The 20,328-nt window shown below is 38.0% G+C and overlaps 1 protein-coding gene across 1 annotated transcript in view; it reads right to left on the reverse strand.

The window, feature by feature from the left end:
- Positions 1-5,385: 5,385 nt before the first annotated feature.
- The window catches only part of LOC140246707 (uncharacterized), a 71,833-nt gene continuing 56,890 nt past the window's right edge, over positions 5,386-20,328 (reverse strand). Inside the window, exons 8-9 of the mRNA XM_072326044.1 lie at positions 19,128-19,202; positions 5,386-5,502 (exon numbers count right to left, since the gene is read on the reverse strand). Of these exons, the coding sequence (XP_072182145.1) occupies positions 5,386-5,502; positions 19,128-19,202 (192 nt within the window). The remainder of the gene's footprint in view (positions 5,503-19,127; positions 19,203-20,328) is intronic.

A 20,328-nucleotide genomic window follows, 5' to 3' on the forward strand; every position in this document is an offset into this window, starting at 1 on the left:
AGCTATGTATAGACATGTTATTAAAAAGTAAAAGCAATGTTTGATTGGTTCACATTATCCAAAGAGGGTGGGATGTAGTTGGCTGGTGAACAAAGTCTATGGAGAAGTTTAAAAAGTTGATAGAAATAAAACAAAATCGGCATAGAGCAGAATCTAAATCACAATATAATATGACAAAATTCCCGACCCCAAAGGCGGTTGATTCTATGATGCTTTATGTCAAAATACATTCCACCCAAAATACATGTGATTGATAGGAGGAAAAAGTATAGCACATTAAAAACAATATAGTTCAACTAACCCCATTAGTCCAGCAGCATAATAAAATGATTGTTAAGTTTTATCGCCTTGTCAATCGAAGATGATGTTACATAATGACAATTATCAAAGTCAGCTAGATCTACTAGTATATCAAGAAACCAAAAAGAAGGGGTGGGGTGGGGAGAGAAGAATGAAGTAAGTTATTAGTATCTGTAGTTTTGGTTTTCAGTATATTCATTTTAATTTCCTTAATTTCCGTTAGGTCATCATGGATTGGAGCATTTGTGTACTAGTAATCTGCCAGGAACAAACACAAGAAAAACTTAAAGGTTCTATATATACACTTTTGGGAGAGTGACTTGAAAAAAATGTTCAGGATATCACATTTTATGCATAATATGTGTAGGTCTGGGGGCATTTCATGAAGCATTTTGTCCGACAAGTTGTCGGACAAATTTGCTCTCTGCCAATCAGATGCAAGGATTTCTGTAGTTTGTAACAGTTTGTCAGAAAAAATATCTGACCAAACTGCTTCATGAAATGCCCCCCCCCCCTGTTGTATCACAAGACATCCTACCATATACAGTTTTTGCAATCAAAGCAAACATATAAAGAGATATCAGTATTTTTCTCATTAAAGCATAAATGCGGACGGTTTAGTCTGGAAACATGTTATCATAGAAATATTGTTCACATTTTGTGTTATTAACAGTACTTAACATTGATTATACAAATTCATTTTTTTTACAGAGGTTCTTTCTATCCGTAACTCACACTTAAGAATAATTTTCAAGCACTAATTTTGGGTTTTTGCCTTTAATTATCCACAAAAAGGAGGACTCAATGCATAAAAGGTGTATGCTTTATTTTAGGAAAATGTTGAGGAGATCAGGAAAATAATATATATTGATGTAGATTTTGGACCTGAAGGAGCAGTTGAAGCATTTTTAAGAAACAATGCCTTGTGGCATCGTTCTTATCATCAAAAATTAATAATGACAAACACAAATGAAAATTGGAGGGGGGAAGAAAAGATGAACATAATGACATGAGACAGCTTGGTAAAGATTAAACGCTAAAATAGACAATGCAGCCTCTTTTCTCATTTCATACTTATCCAGAGTGTGTGCTTTCTTTCCAGTACTGGTATTATTATTTAGATAGGTTAGGGGAATCCCTTTGAATTGTGTGATACATAATTTTAAAGCTTACGTCTGCTCTTTCAGAATCTGTCCTTTAAGGACAAGTCCACCTTCATGCGCACGTGGATTCAGTGAATACAACAATATTAGTAGGACACATCACAGAAAGCTTGGAAAAAATCGTACAATCCGTTCAAAAGTTATGATTTTTTAAGGTATCTGCACAGTCGCGGCTGGATGAAAAGACTACCACAGTGTATGATGTCACATGCGCACATTCTAAGGAAAATGAAATGAGAATTTCACAAAAGCATACTTTTTGAATAAAGTTCACATAGTTTCTTTGACTTGCTACTGACGTATGTCAAGGGTAATATTATTCCCCCTGCCTTCTGAAAGAGAAGTCGAGTATCCTTTTGTAAGCGAAAATAATTTATGCTGAATTTTCTTTATTCATTCTTTATATCGTTGTACACATGTGACATTACAAGGTATAGTAGTCTTCTCATCCAGCCTCGACTGCATGAGCAGAAACTTCAAAAATTCATAACTTTAGAACGGATTGTCCAATTTTCCTCAAACTCTCACTGATGTGTTCTACTATTGTTGCTGCATTCACTCAACCCACATGCTTTAAAGGTGACAAATCTTTGTCTGGCGACTTTTTTGTTGATCAATTATACCAACCCTGATGGAAATCTCTTCAAATTCATAAGTTCTGAAGTCTCCTTTAAGTTTAACCAAAATCTATATATGTAATTGCCATGGCAACATACCACTTAACACTAATGAAAAGTATTTCAAACCTCTATACATCCCGTTGATCAGTTGTACCTATTCAAATGGAATCTCTTCCAAACTGGAAAATAGCCTCCTGTAACTAACTTCAATTAAAAACCCTAGTTTTGGGTTGTCATGGCAACGCACAAATCAACAATTATATTTGACCCCTGGTTTATACTCTTGGTACCTTCTATACAACGTTCATATCAAATTTTGTAAAAATTGAATCTTCCTACCTGGAGAAATAAACAAAAACATGATTTTTAGAAAAATTTCATTGACCTTTGACCTTTGGAAAATTCACCCCAAATTCAATCAAAATATTTTACTTGTTCTCAATATTCTTCCTGCCAAGTTTTATCCAGATTGGATATTCCTGACCTGAGAAATAGCCAAAAAACCTATTTCACAAATAAAGGTCATTGACCTTTGACCTCTGACCTCTTTCCCGGCATCAATTTTCTTGGAGCACCCTATTTTTTGAGAAGGTACATCATGAAGTACCTTTGGTGAAAAAAAAATCATGCTTTTGTCCGCCGTGTCACGATAATTTCACTAAGCCACCCCACTAGTAAGTCAACATGGATGTTAAAGTCACCAGTAAGCAGAAGCGGATCTGTAGACAGGACAAGAGACTCGAGGTATTCACCAAATTCTCTGACGAAAGTGTTTGAGACTAGATGGTTAGCTGAATATGGTGGCCTATAAATGACTGCCAAACACAAGCGGAACAATTCATACTTGATGTTCCATTCTGAATATCCAAAGGATTGGTAAGGTTTCAGTTCACGCTTCATCACTTGTATTCCATCTCTAGCCAAGAGGGCTATGCCACCACCAGGTCGGGATGGCCGAGGATGATCGAGAAGCTTATAGCCTGGTGGGGTCACTTCAGCCCTGTGGGCATCATCAATATCTTTCAACCATGTCTCGGTTATAACAAAGAGATCGAATTTTTCATTCGTGACATAGTCAACGAGGGAGCAGGCTTTGTTCCGAATTGACCTTGCATTGACCATGCCAAATTTCACATTTGCCTTCTCTCCATCTTGGCATTGACATTTGAAACAGGATTCCTAATGAAACGCTTATTCAGGCCACTGCGACAACCTCTCCGAGTACTGGGAATAACATTCACTCCACAGCTGCGGATTCTACACTTAACACTTGGGACAATGACAGGAAAGACAGGGCAACCACTCCCAATTGTCAGTAGTTCTTCTCTGCTGTAGGTAATCATAGTCCTGCGGTATTCAGGCCTATTGTTGCATGAGATAGCGAACAAAGGACTTTTTTTGACAGAGGTGTGCAAGCCAAAAGGCATACCATCCAAGCTTGAATGAGGATTAGTCCAGAGAACAAAGAGACAACACTTCCTTTCAGGGAGGTATTCTTGCTCCAAAGAACATTGTGAGAGGTTCATGTGTTGCCAGCAGCAAGTCCTAAAGCTAAATTCACCTCAGCAAACGTTGTGTATGGGACTAATGACTTCAGTCAGTACATATCAGGTATCTGGAAGCTGATTTCCCAAGTACAAGAAACAAGAAAATGACATCACATCAAAGATCCTTTCGGTGTTTGAGTGGTTCTGTACTCCTCAGGGTACCACACAGGACAGAAAATATCTGTATATACCTTCCAGTGAAGATGACAGGAGTAATAAAAGTGGAGGGTGATGCTGATGCATGCTGCCACACGGGCGCCATCTAGTATTTTAAATACTGAATACTAGATACCGTCATCAATATAACTGCACACAATCATCTTCTCTCATACACATCTCTGTACATATTACCTACAGTACACAATGTCATCAATATAACTGCACACAATCATCATCTCATACACATCTCTCTACATATTACCTACAGTACACAATGTCATCAATATAAGTGCAACCATCATCTCATACACATCTCACTACATATTACCTACAGTACACAATGTCACCAATATAACTGCACACAATCATCAACTCATAGGGCCTACACATCTCTCTACATATTACCTACAGTACACAATGTCATCAATATAACTGCACATAATCTTCATCTCATACACATCTCTCTACATATTACCTACAGTACACAATGTCATCAATATAACTGCACACAATCATCATCACATACACATCTCTCTATATGTTTCCTACAGTACACAATGTCACAATCTCACCAATATAACTGCACAAAATCACCATTTCATACATATCTCTCTACATATTACCTACAATACACCATGTTATCAATATAACTGCACACAATCATCATCTCATACACATCTCATACACATCTCTCTACATTAACTTACTTGCAGAACACAATGACACCAGTATAACGGTTCAAAATTAAACTTACCACCATGAACATTGAAATAAAACTGAAATACTTTTAATTCAGTCATGAATAGAATGGGGATGCTATTATGCCCGCCCCCTTTTCAGTACTTGTCCCTAAATAGCACAATTGTCCTTTGTAGTGTGTGATGTTATCTAAAACTGAAAGACCATTTGTTTGGGGGAATTATTTTCCTTAATTAGTTATGCTAATTTATGCATGCATTCATAGTTTTTGTTTTAAATCGCCCTGTGTATTACAATGCCAATTGTTGTATTTCATAAATTGCTTATATATTTATCTGTTATTCAAAGGTCCAGTTGAGTTTTGAAAATTTTTCAAAGTGCACTGGTAAAATTTTTTAGATGGATTTAGTTGATTTCAATTTCATATGAAAAAGAATTGAAAATAACATGGGAAATATTTAATAATTCTCATTGAAATGCTCTAATTGTTGAGAAATTTAATTCCAAAATACACTTTAAAAATGTTTCCCACCCGGGTATCACTTTTCATTTGCAAATGTTATTTTTCGAATTTACGGTGTTTAGCGCCTTCTATGCTTCCTCTTTTCAAAAATATTTCAAAAGAAGTTATTTAAAAGTTGTTGATTATCCCTCTATTCAAACACTATACATGCATATATCTAAAATGGTTTAGAGCAATGAATGGTAAGAGAGCGCCACCCTATGTTTTAATAGCTCCCTTTTCTATGATAACATGGTTTTTGCTAGGTTATTACGAACTCTGTGTTTGTTTCTACTTGACTCGCACGATTTTCTAACTTTAATTATGCAATATTGACTTATGCGAGGTTGACTGTATAAGCTACTTTCTTTCAATGATAAAAAGACAAAAGTTCTCTAGCTCAGCTCAGTTTGTACCTCTGGGTTCTGCTCAGTCTGCTGGTTACTGGATGATTGCCTTTCCTTCATCTCCTCTTCTTCCGCTTGTAGGGTAGATGTTTCTGCCATTTTGACCTAGAGGTTAAATTCAAACAACACGTATTACTCATAATGCAACATAATCACAGATTTCAATCACTTCAATCTACAAATTCGCATCATATTTATAGACAATTTAAGCGGAAGCTCCAATAGCGAACTGAAATTGATTTCCATTACCTTGACACTCATACTAAAAACGGAAAATAAAATAATCACTTTGAAAGGGAATCTTTATGCGAAAGCAAAGATACTAACAGCTAAATGGAACAATTAGAAAAGTACTTTGGTAAAAGTTTGACCACATTCCGACCATTAACCTGTTGTCTATGGGATACGGATGGTCAATAGTCAATTGGAAATTTCAAAATTCCGTAGCCAACAGGTTAATAAGAATATCATGACTTCTGACAGTTGCCATCACTATACATTATGGGACTTTTGAAATGGCAGTCTATTTTGTAAATGTTGTCATGAGCCCCATTTATTTGTGATTAAATGTTTGCTAATTTCCTGATTTCTAAAAAAAAAAAAAACAAGTGAAATGCCAATTGGCAGTCTCGCCTGGAAAAATTGCGCAATTTGTAAATGGTAGCTATTTGGTTTCCTCCAAATTATTTGTGCTGCCCAATAACTCAAAAAGTGCAAGTTAAAGAGCCAAGGTTAAGTTTTCTGGTTAAGATTTTGGAAAGTTGACCTCGGATGACTTTTGACCTTGAGAATCGACCTGGATTTCGCCCCACAGTGTTTGGGTTGCCCAATTATCCTAGTGTGCAAGTTTGACGAGAATTAGACTTGTAGTGTAAAATTGGAGCCAAAATTAAGATTTTTAAAAGTTTGACCTCAGTTGACCTTTGACCTTGACCTTTGACCTGAAACTTGGTCAACATCATTGATGCTGCCCACTTACCCTTTTGTGCAAGTTTGACGAAAATTGATCACAGAGTTTTGAAATAAGAGCCAAGGTTAAGTTTCAGGTTAAGATTTCGGAAAGTTGACCTCAGATGACCTTTGACCTTGAAAATTGACCCAGAAATTGTTCTGAATTATTCAGGTTTCCTAATGAACGTAGTGTCCAAGTTTGAAGAAAAGTGGTTTGATGTTTGTTGATTGAGAGCAATTCTTAAAATGTCCGTCTCCGTCGGAAAAAGCGGCGCCTATGTCTCGACCCTGCTACGCAGGCGAGACAAAAATGCTATACACATACTTTTGTTGAAGAAGTATATCATAAGAAGAATATCATTTTAAGTCCTCATTTAAAAAATAATTTTGTACTGAATGGCTCAATATCAAAACAAAGCAATGAATGATGAATGATAAACAGTTTTATATAGCGCTTTTCATAATTGACAACCATATCAAAGCGCTTTACAATATTTCCCTTCGGTCATCGGGTACAGTTCAGACACGCCCAAACATACTGGCCCGAATTCTCAAAGGTGGAATAACTTTATTACACCCTTATTCCGCCGATTTATTACGCCTCTTATGCAAATCAGGCCCTCGTGACGTAAAATGACGCGATTTATTCCCCGGAATCTATTGTCAAAGGTGGAATAACTTATTCCCCGGAATAACTATTCCGTGGAATAGTTATTCCAGCTTTGAGAATTCGTGCCATTGAGCGACCTCTCAATTTCCTGGGGAGCATTCTAGCCTATGCAACCACTATATGGTGCACACGCTAAATAACACCCGACCAAAGGTACTCATCACTCCTGGGTGGGGAGTAGCTCCGTTCGTTGTCGAGCCACTTCACCGGGATAACTCCCTACTCTTCACGAGAAGTCAAGTGGGTTCTTTAAAAGAAGAGTCTACCCAAAAAAATTCAACAATATATCTTGTTTTTCAATCCTTACTTAAAAAATATCGGCAGGTGTTATCTCATTTCATTGTGAAATAAAGCTAATTTTTCCATTTAAGTGTTCACATTTCTCAGAAAAATTTATGCTAATTAGGTCTGTAACCCATATGTTGCGACGTCATGGGTGCACAACCCTTTGTGCGCTCGTTTACGCGTCCGTTTACGATAGAGTTCCACACATCTCGTTCATTTAATTGTCACCCGGTAAATCATCCGCCCATTGTTTCCAAATGATATTTATAATTTTTTCTTCCTAATTTCTGTTTAAATTATTTTAGTTTGTTATTAATATAAGTTTATCTAACCAAAACTGAGTTTTAGTGTGTTTTATCTTGTTGCTTCTTTGGTTTAATCATCGAAACGAGGCAATTTGTTGTTACCGTACCGAATATGCTTTGGTCGACTTCCTTCCTAGCATTCATTTGCTCGATCAGCTTTCATTTTGGGTTGGATTTCTGGAGCAAAATCATAAGCAATGTGCCCATTTCGACCACGATTCCTGTCAGTCACTCAGATCATGTTCATAAGACTTTTAATTTGAAGACTAAAGGAGGAGATATACGTTTGCAATTTAAGGCTGTGTTTATCAACTCTCCCCAGTTTAAACGACTTTCGAAAGCCCTTTCGATAGCCCTTTCGATAGCCCTTTCCATAGCCCTTTCGAAAGCCCTGTCTACTCCCTGTACTATTAATGTGCCGCTTGTTTTCGTCGGCTGCGTTTATCAACTTTCGATAGCCCTTTCGATAGCCCTTTCCATAGCCCTTTCGAGAGCTCTTTCCAAAGCCCTGACTGCCTGTACTATTAATGTGCCGCTTGTTTTCTAAGGCTGCGTTTATCAACTTTCCCCAGTTTAAACGACTTTCGAAAGCCCTTTCGATAGCCCTTTCGATAGCCCTTTCCATAGCCCTTTCGAAAGCCCTGTCCACTCCCTGCACTATTAATGTGCCGCTTGTTTTCGTCGGCTGCGTTTATCAACTTTAGATAGCCCTTTCCATAGCCCTTTCCGTAGCCCTTTCGAGAGCCCTTTCCAAAGCCCTGACTGCCTGTACTATTAATGTGCCGCTTGTTTTCTAAGAAGGGACGGCGAAAAGCAATTACCATCATAAAGACATATCGTCCTTTGAGAGTGAAGAGTCATGATACAATGCCACATGAATCAATTGAGTATATGAATATAAGAACGACCCAAGTCCAATTTTTGGCCAAATTCAGTTTGACATGGGAAATTGTAGCTTATGCATGGACTCATCTTGTGTATAAATGATAAATCCTAATTACCCCCGGAAGTGCCTGAAATAAATGAGTTAAATGTTATATTAATGTAAGAATGAAGGACTTGGGTCATTCTTACATTCATATTATAGCGCCCTCTCTCGTCCTTCTCTCATCTCTATAGCAGAATATCATGTATATGAATCAAAGAACGACCCAAGTCCATATGAATCAAAGAACGACCCAAGTCCATCACACAAAATGGCCTCTCCACAATTAATGTTAATGTTAATTGTCATAATAATATATGTTCTAATTTGTATATACAATGTTGCCTTCCCATCACAGTTAAATAGAATATTATTGGACAAACAAAAAAAATATGAAGTTTTTTTTTTAGTTTACTCGAAATGGTGTTCCATGGACTTGGGTCGTTCTTATATTCATATACTCAATTGTCTTCCTATCTGTGAGGCAGCTCCAGTTTAGCACATACTTAAAATATTTCTGAGTAGCGGCATGAGACATGGAATCAAAGGGAATGAGACTGTTGTTACTTTATTTCTCAAACCTTGTTGGTGACAGAAACACCTCCTTGTTCCAAGCATATGCGTGCATTACACACAGCTGTATGTATACACTTGTGTACACGTACTCGTGTGCACTTTACGTGGCGCGCGTCTTTTCAGAAACTTGAAACGCATGGTTGCGCAACCGCAGTGTAGGGCGACCTAAAGGGCTTTCAAAACAGCTTTGCATTTATCAACTTCGAAAGGCTTTTACAAACAGGTTTCTGATAACCTGCTTAGGAAACCTGTTTGGATCGTCACAAATTTCGGGCTTTCGAAAAGGCTTTCCTAAAGGGCTATCAAAACAGCTTTGCGTTTATCAACTCGTGAAAATTCCTTGAAAGCTGTTTGGATAACCTGTTTCTGCCTAGAAAGGAGAGTTGATAAACGCACCCTTTCGTAAAAGGCTTTCCTAAAGGGCTATCAAAACAGCTTTGCGTTTATCAACTCGTAAAAATTCCTTGAAAGCTGTTTGGATAACCTGTTTCTGCCGAGAAAAGGAGTTGATAAACGCACTCTGAGAGTTGATAAACGCAGCCTATGACTGGACGGCGAAAAGCAATTACCATCATAAAGACATATCTTCCTTTGAGAGTGACGAGTCATGATACAATGCCACATGAATAAATTGTCTTCCTATCTGTGACGCAGCTCCAGTTTAGCATATACTTCAAATATTTCTGAGTGGCGGCATGAGACATGGGATCAAAGGGAATGAGACTGTTGTTACTCTATTTCACAAACCTTGTTGGTGAGAGAAACACCTCCTTGCTCCAAGCATATGCGTGCATTAGGCTGCGTTCACATAGAAGTATACTATTCGGGTATTCGGGCTCGTTTTTCAAGGACACGCGAATAGCTTGAATCGAACGATAGGATTTCCTCACACCGATTCACATGGGAGGGCACTATTCGAAAGTACCGAATAGCTGCGAAAAGTATAGCAAAGTGGGAATCGAGCTTGTTCGATTTTCTTGCAGCGTATACCGTCTCTCTTTTATGAAATAATTACACATTTGGTCTGGATTTGCCCTTTAGCAAAAATAAGCATGTAGACTGATATTCTGATGCAGTTTAGAAATTGTTAATAAGATTTGCTGGGATGTAGGAGGAAGAAATCCTCACTGCATGGGATGGTGAGTTGACGGTGCGGGTGATGGTGTACTCGGTGTCCGAATAGCGAATAACGAATAGCGAATAGCGAATAGCGAATAGCGAATAGCGAATAGCGAATACCGAATACTTCTATGTGAACGCAGCCTTACACACAGCTGTATGTATACACCTACGTACTCGTGTGCACTTTACGTGGCGCGCGTCTTTTCAGAAATTGGAAACGCATGGTTGCGTAACCGCAGTAGGGCGACCTAAAGGGCTTTCAAAACAGCTTTGCGTTTATCAACTTCGCGAAAGGCTTCTACAAACAGGTTTCTGATAACCTGTTTAGGAAATCTGTTTGGATCGTCACAAATTTCGGGCTTTCGAAAAGGCTTTCCTAAAGGGCTTTCAAAACAGCTTTGCGTTTATCAACTCGTGAAAATTCCTTGAAAGCTGTTTGGATAACCTGTTTCTGCCGAGAAAGGAGAGTTGATAAACGCACCCTTTCGTGAAAGGCTTTCCTAAAGGGCTTTCAAAAAAGCTTTGCGCTTATCAACTCGTAAAAATTCCTTGAAAGCTGTTTGGATAACCTGTTTCTGCCGAGAAAAGGAGTTGATAAACACAGCCTTAAGTTAGCGCTAGAAGCTCTGAAGAAACACAGATGTTTGGTCGTGAAAATCAGTACAAAAGTCACTCACACTGTGAGATTTTGAGGACAAAGAAATTCAGCCCCTGGCGTAACAATGGCTCTGGCACACAAAAGGAAGCAGCTTGCCTGCCTATTAAGTGAGTAGGTGTGACACCTGTTCTACATTTCTTTGCGTAATTAGAACAAGGGAAAGTCCTTTTGTGTGCGTTACAGCTATTGTAAAGTCTTAAATTGAGTTGTTTACTATGTTCAACTTCTTTGTCCTTCTACTTACTGTGTCATCGATTCGCGCGTGTGTGTGCTTCCCAGCTATGACAAGGGTGTCAATGGGGAGCACGGATAAATATAATCCTAATTTGAATATTTTTTTCTGTATTAAAATGATATTTTTGATTACTAATTTGACATTTATCGGAACAAAAATTAATTTTTAGATATTTTATATATTTATTAATTGTTGAACATTTATGACATTTATCATATTATTTATGAACATTTGCTTTTGAAAATCTTGTCAAAAATGTACTGATATTTTTTTCGAGTTAAGTAAAGCCAATAGTAAATTTCCAAAAAAAAAATCCTAGTGCACCAGTGACGTCACAGCCCAAAAAAGGTCACTAATATAACTGCACACAATCATCATCTCATACACATCTCTCTATGGTTCCATGACATTTGCTCCGACAAAAATTGCTCTGGCACGAAATTCTTATGTTGAAGCTTACATAAATCATAACCCCAACCCTAATCCTAACCCTTATCGTAATCCTTACCCTGCACTGAACCAAAACCCCTATCATATCCATGAGTCTTATTCTCTCTTTGGAGAGATATTAATGCCAGAGCAATTGTCGCCAGGGCATATATCGTGTCACCCTCTCTACATATTACGTACAGTACACAAGGTCAGCAATATAACTGCACACGATTATCATCTCATACACATCTCTCTACATAGGCCTATTACCTATAGTACACAAGGACACCAATATAACTGCACACAATCATCATGTCATACACATCTCTCTAAATTGTTCCATGACATTTGCTCCGACAACAATTGTTCCGGCACGAAATTCTTATGTTGAAGCTTACATAAATCCTAACCCCAACCCTTACCCTAATCCTAATCCTTACCCTGCACTGAGCCTACTCAGAACATCCGAACGGGGAAAAAAATGTTGCTGCAATGTTGCTCAAAGTAAGTGGTGAAGAAAGTACACCTTTGCACCTTACGCTTCATTATGTCAAAGCTAGATCATTGATTTTGCAGTGTTGCTTTACATACGTCTAGACTATGAATGCTTTGCATTGCCTATAATAAGAGTTGACCTGGGATTTTTCCTAACTTTTTCATGTACATTTTGTACATAAAACACACACACAAACGCAAGCAATTAGGGGGTGCTCTAAAGTGCAGATTTTCGACATCCTTCCCCCGCTTCGCCGCTTGGTTACTTCGACGCCCCCTCGCTGGTCATACCTCCCCCAATCATCAATATAAACCGACACCCTTGACTACCAGTGGCGGATCCAAGGGGGGGGGGGGGGGGGCGAATCGGGAGCCAGGGTGTCGGATCGGTGCGCCCCCCCCCCCGTCTTAATTTCCAAAGCGAAAACATAGTATAGCTATAAACGGCAGTAAATGGACTGTAAAATGTCAAAATTTTAAAGTCCACTCGCTCCGCTCGCTCGCATTTAAGCGTGATGCCATTCTCCTGATGCTGCTGGCAGTAATTGTCAGTGGTCGCCCTCCCCCAAGCGAAAAAATATAGCTACAGACGGCATTTTTTTTTACTGTAAAATGTCAACATTTTAAAGCTCGCTCGCATCTAATCGCTATATGCCATTCTCCTGATGTCACTGCAAGTAATTGCCAGCAGTTGCGCCCGGTGCGCCCCTTCTTAATTTCCAAAGCGAAAACATAATTATAGCTATATAGAAACGGCAGTTTTGGGGCTGTAAAAGGTCAACATTTTCAAGTTCGCTCGCTCCGTTCTCTCGCATTTAATCGTTATGCCATTCTCCTGATGTCACTGCAAGTAACTGCCAGCAGTTGCGCCCGATGCGCCCCCCTTAAATTCCAAAGCGAAAAAATATAGCTTTACAAACGGCAATTTTTTTTTTAAATGTAAAATGTCAAAATGTTCAAGCTCTCTCGCTCCGCTCGCTCGCATCTAATTGTTATGTCATTCTCCTGATGTTGCTGCCAGTAATTGCCGGCAGTTGCGCCCGGTGCGCCCCCCCCCCCTTTATTTCCAAAGCGAAACAATAAGGCTCCAAATGACAGTTTTTCGACTGCAAAATGTCAAAATATTCAAGCTCGCTCTCTTCGCTCGCTCGCATCTAATTGTTATGTCATTCACCTGATGTTGCTGCCAGTAATTGCCAGCAGTTGCGCCCTGTGCCCCCCTTAATTTCCAAAGCAAAAAAAAAAAAAAAAATATGGCTACAAACGGCAGATTCTGGACTGCAAAATGTCAAAATTTTCGAGCTCGCTCGCATGTAATCGTTATGCCATTCTCCTGATATTGCTGCCAGTAATTTGTCGTTTCACACCGTCATTCCATAATCCATTTATGGGAGGGGGGGGGGGGCGGGACCCCCTCCCACAACCTCCCCCCTTGCTCTTTCAGCTTGCTCGGGCTCGGTCGCGTTCGTGACATCAGTGTAAGTATTACAAGAGTTTATTTGAATTATACCATTTATAGGCAAATTGTTGAATAACAATTTACTTCCAAAATGTACTGCTACCTTAAACAAGTGGGACTATTTCAAGTCGATAAAACACGCAAAAAACCTGCATCAAATTGCACCATTTACAACATCAAAATGCAAAAAGTGCTCACCGTGGGAAGGGAGACAACCCCCTGCCACATTCTAAACCCTCGCTCCCTCCGCTTGCTAGGGCCCGGTAGCGTTCATGACATCAGTGTAAGAATTACAGTAATACAAGAAGTTTATCTACATGCTACTATTCCATAGGCAAATTGTTCATTAACAATTTACATCAAAATTTACTCCTACCTTAAACAAGTGGGACTGTTTCAAGTCGATAAAACACGCAAAAACCTGCATAAAATTGCACCATTTACAACATCAAAATGAAGAAAAGTTCTCACCTCCCTCTCGCTCACTCCAATCGCTCTTGTTTCGTCGCGTTCAACAGTGTAAATATAAAAAACAGGAAGTTTATTTGGATGATACTATTTTATAGGCAAATTGTTCAACAATAATCTACATCAAAATATACTACTACTATAAACAAGTGGGACTGTTTCAAGTCGATAAAACAAGTAAAAACATGCATCAAATTGCACCATTTACAACATCGAAATGAAAAAAGTGCGTGTGTGTGTGTGTGGTGTGTGTGTATGTGTGTGTGTGTGTGTGTGGGGGGGGGGGGGTAATCACACCCTCCCCCTCGCTCCCTCCGCTCGCTCTTGCTTGGACGCGTTCATGATATTCAATGTAAATATTAAAACAAGAAGTTTAATCTGATGATACTTTTTTATGGGAAAATTGTTCAATGATAATACTGTAAATCAAAATATACTGCTACCTTAAACAAGTGGGACTGTTTCAAATCGATAAAACAAGCAAAAACATGCATCAGAATGCACAATTTACAACATCAATATGCAGAAACTTATTACCGTGGAAGGGGGACACCCCCTCCCACACCCTCCCCCACTGGTCACTCCGCTCGCTCTTGCTTGGTCGCGTTCATGATATTTAGTGAAAATTATTGAAACAGGAAGTTTATTTTGATGATTTTTATAGGCAATTGTTCAATTATAATGTACATCAAAATTTAGGCCTACTGCTACCTTAAGCAAGTGGGGTTGTTTCAAGTCGATACAAGAAAAAACGTGCATCATATTGCACTATGTACACCATCAAAATGCTAAAAGTTTTCACCGTGGGAGGGGGGAACAACCCCCTCCCATCCCCCCCCCCCCCCCCTGCTCGCTCCGTTCGCTCGGACTCGGTCGCTTCGCTCCCTCGCACACTAACAGCCCCCCCCCCAAAAAAAAAAATAATAAAAAAATAAAATAAATAAATAAAAATAAATAAATAAAATAAAAACAATTATAATAATTAAAAAAAGTAAAAATAAAAAATAAAAATAAATAAATAAATCCTAGCTACGCCGGTGCCCTTTCCCCGCTTGGTTTCCCTAAAAAAACCCAAAAAGTCTGGGGATTGAGAGCTTCCTGAATTCCTTATAAGTGTCCAAAAAATGTCTTTACATTTAGTAACAAAACGCACCCCCCCCCCCTTGAAAAAAAGCTGGTGACGCCCGTGACTATATTACCGAGTTTGCAACGAATATACAAATAAAAATTTGGGGGATTCCACTGACTATATGTACTTTCTCTCTTCAATAATGCTTGGAATCCAACTTCTCGAACGATCTAGCTCTGTATATTCTTTAGGCTGAATTTCAATGGTGTTTACGTACGTGAGCTGTACACTGGCACTATAGTGGCGCAGACATGTACAAAATTCCCGCACGTAGAAAATAGAAAGTACGGGGCTTTCTTCAATTTTCTGTTTTGTAGTCCGAATAGAAAATAGAAAGTAGAGGATGAGGGCGCTCTTCAATTTTCTACATTTTTATTCCGAATAGAATATAGAAGGCAGAAGATGAAGATGGGTTTTCTTGAATTTTCTTTTCTGTGTTCTGAATAGAAAAAAAAAGAAAAAAAAGTAGAAGATGAGGGCGCTCTTCCATTCTCTGTTTTGCTTTCGACATGAGAAAAAAAAATCGAAAATTATCTTCAAGTTTGTATGTTGCTCTTTCTATCAAAACACAAAAATGGAAACTTGCAATTTACACATGCTCCACCACAAATAAAGGGTAAGAAATAGAAAATACAAAATTGGAGGGTTGGTGTCCAATTTCATATTTTGTACTCTCTCTTAAGAATCGAAGATAGAAATAGTCATTTCGGTCAATTTTCTGTTTTCTATTCAAGTAAAACATTGAATTATCCAAACATACCGCGATTCAAATTTTCTGTTTTCTATTCAAATAAAAAAATGAATTATCCGAAGATACCGCGATACAGTTCCATTAAAATCACTTCAGTTCATTAAGTTTTTTCAAATCACTTCTTAGCCTGTTGCCAAAAACATGAATAAAAAAAAAAAGAATCAAAATAATTCCAATGTGCCAGTAGCCATTCATCGGGAACCTTTAATATTCGTAAGATCGCTTTCTTTTGTCTTTATTTGAAATGACGATCATAGAGTTTGGAAGTTACGAGCTGCTTTAAGATAATGGATCCGAAAGAAAACTAAATTCTGTTTTAATCAGTGGGTAAAAATTGTGTGAGGGTAATAGAAATCATGTCCCACAAAATGGTTGGTATTGCACCCTATTTCTCATTCTACTCATTTGTCGCATGAAAAAAAAAAAAAAAAAAAACAGTAGGCCCTACCGATATCAAAAGAAGAGAAATGTGCCTGAGAGGTTGCAGTAGGAAGAGATGTTCCAATAGTGTGCATACAGCGCTTCATGGAGGACATTCTTATTTGAATGTTACTCCCACCTGGCTATTACAATAGGCCGTGCGATCTCATCTATAAGGATGTACAATTGCACGATCAAATTAAAGCTTGTTGTTGTTGTTTTATAGAAATAAAAAAGAGAGAAAAATGGGGCCCTATACAAATAATTTGCCCCAGACAGCACTTAACATAAAACAGACAGTATAAATCTTAGAAAAATATTAACGAGATTATTAAATGTATATGTATGTACCAAGTCTCCGTGAGGGAGCTCATATCATCTCCACGAGGGAGCTCATATTGCCTCCACAAAGGAGCTCATTAAGTCTCCACGGGGGAGCTCATATTGTCTCCACAAAGGAGCTAATTAGGTCTCCACGAGGGAGCTCATATATTTATGAATACCTCAAATTCTTTAGTTAAGCAAACTCAAATTACTATACAATACACGCGCGCGTGTACCTCACCCATGTGCACATACACTTACACACATACATCTCCAACCACGCACACACTTACTAATATCAGAGGTCAACCCAAAATGATATACAGTATTTAGATAAAACGCACACACACTGATGTAAATTACAGAAAAGAGAACATTACTATAACTGTATCATTGTTTCAAAGAAAAAAAAATATTATATACAGTGTTTATATGAATATCATTATTTCGAGAGACAGAAAAAAAACAACAACTATAATGTACAATGTTTATATCACAAAGCTCTAAGCATCACAACAATGATTCGTGAAAAATCCAGAGGCGTTGATACAGGAAAGTCGTTTGCAACAAAACAATGGAGAAATGATGTACAAATACAATCGTGGTTTCTGTATGACGTACGAGTACACCTGCGGGCTTCAAGCCAAAAAAAAAAAAAAAAAAGTAGAAATTTAGAGCCAGAAAGTGGGAGTCATAAAATCTTCAAATGAATTTAAACCACAAGTTTATAAGTATTAAATAAGTGCAGGCGACTCATACGAGTGGGAATTTACAGGAATTAGAGTTGTTCTCACAATACAAAAAATAATGATATAAGTATATCATTTATAAATTACTATATTTTAACCCGTTCCTTCCGCAATTCTCTGAGTGCCTTTAATGCTACCAAACGAGATTCTTTTCGCCCGTCGACAGAGATGCACACAGGTTGGTAATCCAGCTGTGTGAAGGCAGTCAAGCGGTTCATTTGTGTCCCCCTCTCCACGGTCAACTACATGTGCCAGTGAACAATGGAAATATCGATCGGGTGCGAGGCATGAATAGAGCGTGCGCTGATGAGCTCTCAGAATCTTATGTTCTACACAAAACCGGGTACCTGAATGAGGTGACTGGAGTCAGCGAACCCGCATTTCTAACTGATCTCAGCCTTGATTGCTATGTACATGTTCGTAAGAGTTTACAGCAGAACAAGCAAAAAACTAAATCAGGAAAAGGTACATAATACTGTAAAACACGCATTTTTCAAATAGAGGAGAACAAATCCTGATAGAGTAAACTCTGATCTTTCTATCAAACCCACTTTTCTGAGCATTTTAACACAAAGAAACATGAATTTAGGCCACTGAAACAGGCACCCTTGTCTTCATTTTGGGAACCTGGTAAACCAGGTTCCCGTATATCAGTTGCTCCCACGGGAAACCGGTAAACCAGGTGCCCGTAAGGAACGGGTTAATATGGACGAAGAAATTAAAGTATTTAACTCTTTATGTGCCAAATTCGCACGTCCGGCTCAGTCGACGGCGTGCCAACTTCGGATATTCTGCTCAACAAACAAAGCCGCCAAAACCGATCGATAAATCGCTAATCCCGCGGTACAATCAAAGCGTTTCTGTGCCCTTTTGTTCCTCTCACATACGGCTTGCATTCTATGTGGTGATTGACTATCAAGCGGTGTTCCAAGCTAGATTTGCGTGTGCATTTTAAGTTTCTGTCACTATCTTATGTGCAAAAATCATGCCTTTACAGTAATGTAGCAACTGGTAATTCAAAAGAAAAATTCAAAAGAGAATTGTTATACATTGTAATGGAAACAAAGTTTGGCATTCCTCTTTAACTTTGCTCACTATCATGTCTAGCTCAACAAAAATTTGTAGAAGTTATACAAATTGGAAAAACAAAATTCTTTTTCAAAGCATGACTACCTTCGTGTCTCAGAATAACGTGGCACACAGGGGGTTTCCACCATGGCACATAAAGAGTTAAAGAAAGAACGAAGAAATGGACGAAGAAATTGAAGTATTTAAAAGCAAAGAGGTAGGATCCTAATTATTTGTCATAAATATTAATGAAATAAACAATAAAATAATTCAAGGGGAAACCAGAAACAAAGTCAGCTAAAACGAAGAAGGTAAATCATACTCAAATCAAACGCAATTGATTATGCCTATTCTTAAATCCTGATATATCTTACTGTTCATTATTTTGAAGGTAGTCAGCTAGCAGGAACATAATGTATTACACTTAAATCAGAAAAAGTTAATGTCGTACTTTATTTTTATACACAATGATTAGATAAAATGTGAAGTGATTACATCACAAAATTACTCGGGTCGTGTATAATCATAATAAACAATTGAACTGGAGCTGTTTTGCAGATGTTAGCGAAACTTTACAATGTCAAAACTTCTTTAATTTTCATCAGCTTTTGATCAAATTTTAATTGATATGCTTGTAAGATTTTACTATTTCTTAGCAGAAATACTTATACATAGCCTGGAATTGCCCTTTCAGAAGAAAGTGTGTACCTGTTTCTTGTCTCGTTTAAATTGGTCCCCGGGCCTCAAGTTTAACTGCTTTCCATTGAGGGTAATGTCCTGAATCTGTGGCAGGTACAAATAACACACGCAAAATATATCTGAACAGCACGTGTAACTACATATCAAATGTACAGATTTTTTTTTGAATCCTCGAAAATGAATTATTGCGTAACAACATTCCACTCTATTATCTTCCTATAAGGAATAGTACAGCCTGTTGGATCACATATATTGTCTCTTCGTTTTGACACATCCAGGCATACTACACTTGGACCGATTTTGTGAACTAGTATAGGGGACGGACAATGAAAATTCCCGAACATTACAAATTCAAATTCAAACTTCGTTTTCACTTTTTTTTTCAACAGAATGTACAATAAAAAATATGATAAATTTGACATGAAAGTCGTTGATAAATACATATCCAGAGAGGGATAACAACATGTTCATGTCTACAAGATCAGTACAAAAAAGAAACATATATTCATCTATCACTCTGCGAAAAAAAAAAAGAAATTGGGGTACCCACTCAAAAGCCTCTGCTAGCATCATGTGGATACCTCTGAGGGAAAGGGGGAAATAAAGGGGTGGGGGTGAAAAGCTTATAACTACAAAGGGTGCGGGAAACTGGAAAAGTCGGGGAAAAAAGCAACTAAAGTGTGAAAAATGAACAGAAAATAGGAAGAAGAGGAAAAGAGGGTAAAAGAAAACCTAAATACGAGGTTAATCGGTTATTTTATAAATACATCCGGTTATCAGAATGATAAAGTATGACCTCGATTCTCCGGTCATATCGGGACAAGTGAGCGTCCACATAATCAATTTTGCCGGATAAGAGAGTATTGCTCGAATACAGCACTTTTTTTTTTTAGCATATCACCCCGTGAGGGGTATATAATCAACATTTCAGTAATCTTATGATTATCTGCATGACATTGTCATGTTTCATATTTCAGTAATTGATTACCTGAATAAAACTAAACATAAGTAAAACATGCATTTATTTTTTGTTTTATATTCACCGACAATGAGATCGATACAGCAAATCGTTGAATACTATAGCGCTGCGTTGTACTGTAACCATTGCTATCAGTACCAGTGACAAGCGCGGCATCAGTCACTGACATTGTCCCACGAACTGACTTTAAACATGTTAAAATTACTGTCCGCTGCGATGATTGGAATATGT

The sequence above is a fragment of the Diadema setosum genome, chromosome 3, assembly GCF_964275005.1.
Source record: "Diadema setosum chromosome 3, eeDiaSeto1, whole genome shotgun sequence".
NCBI lineage: Eukaryota > Metazoa > Echinodermata > Echinoidea > Diadematoida > Diadematidae > Diadema > Diadema setosum.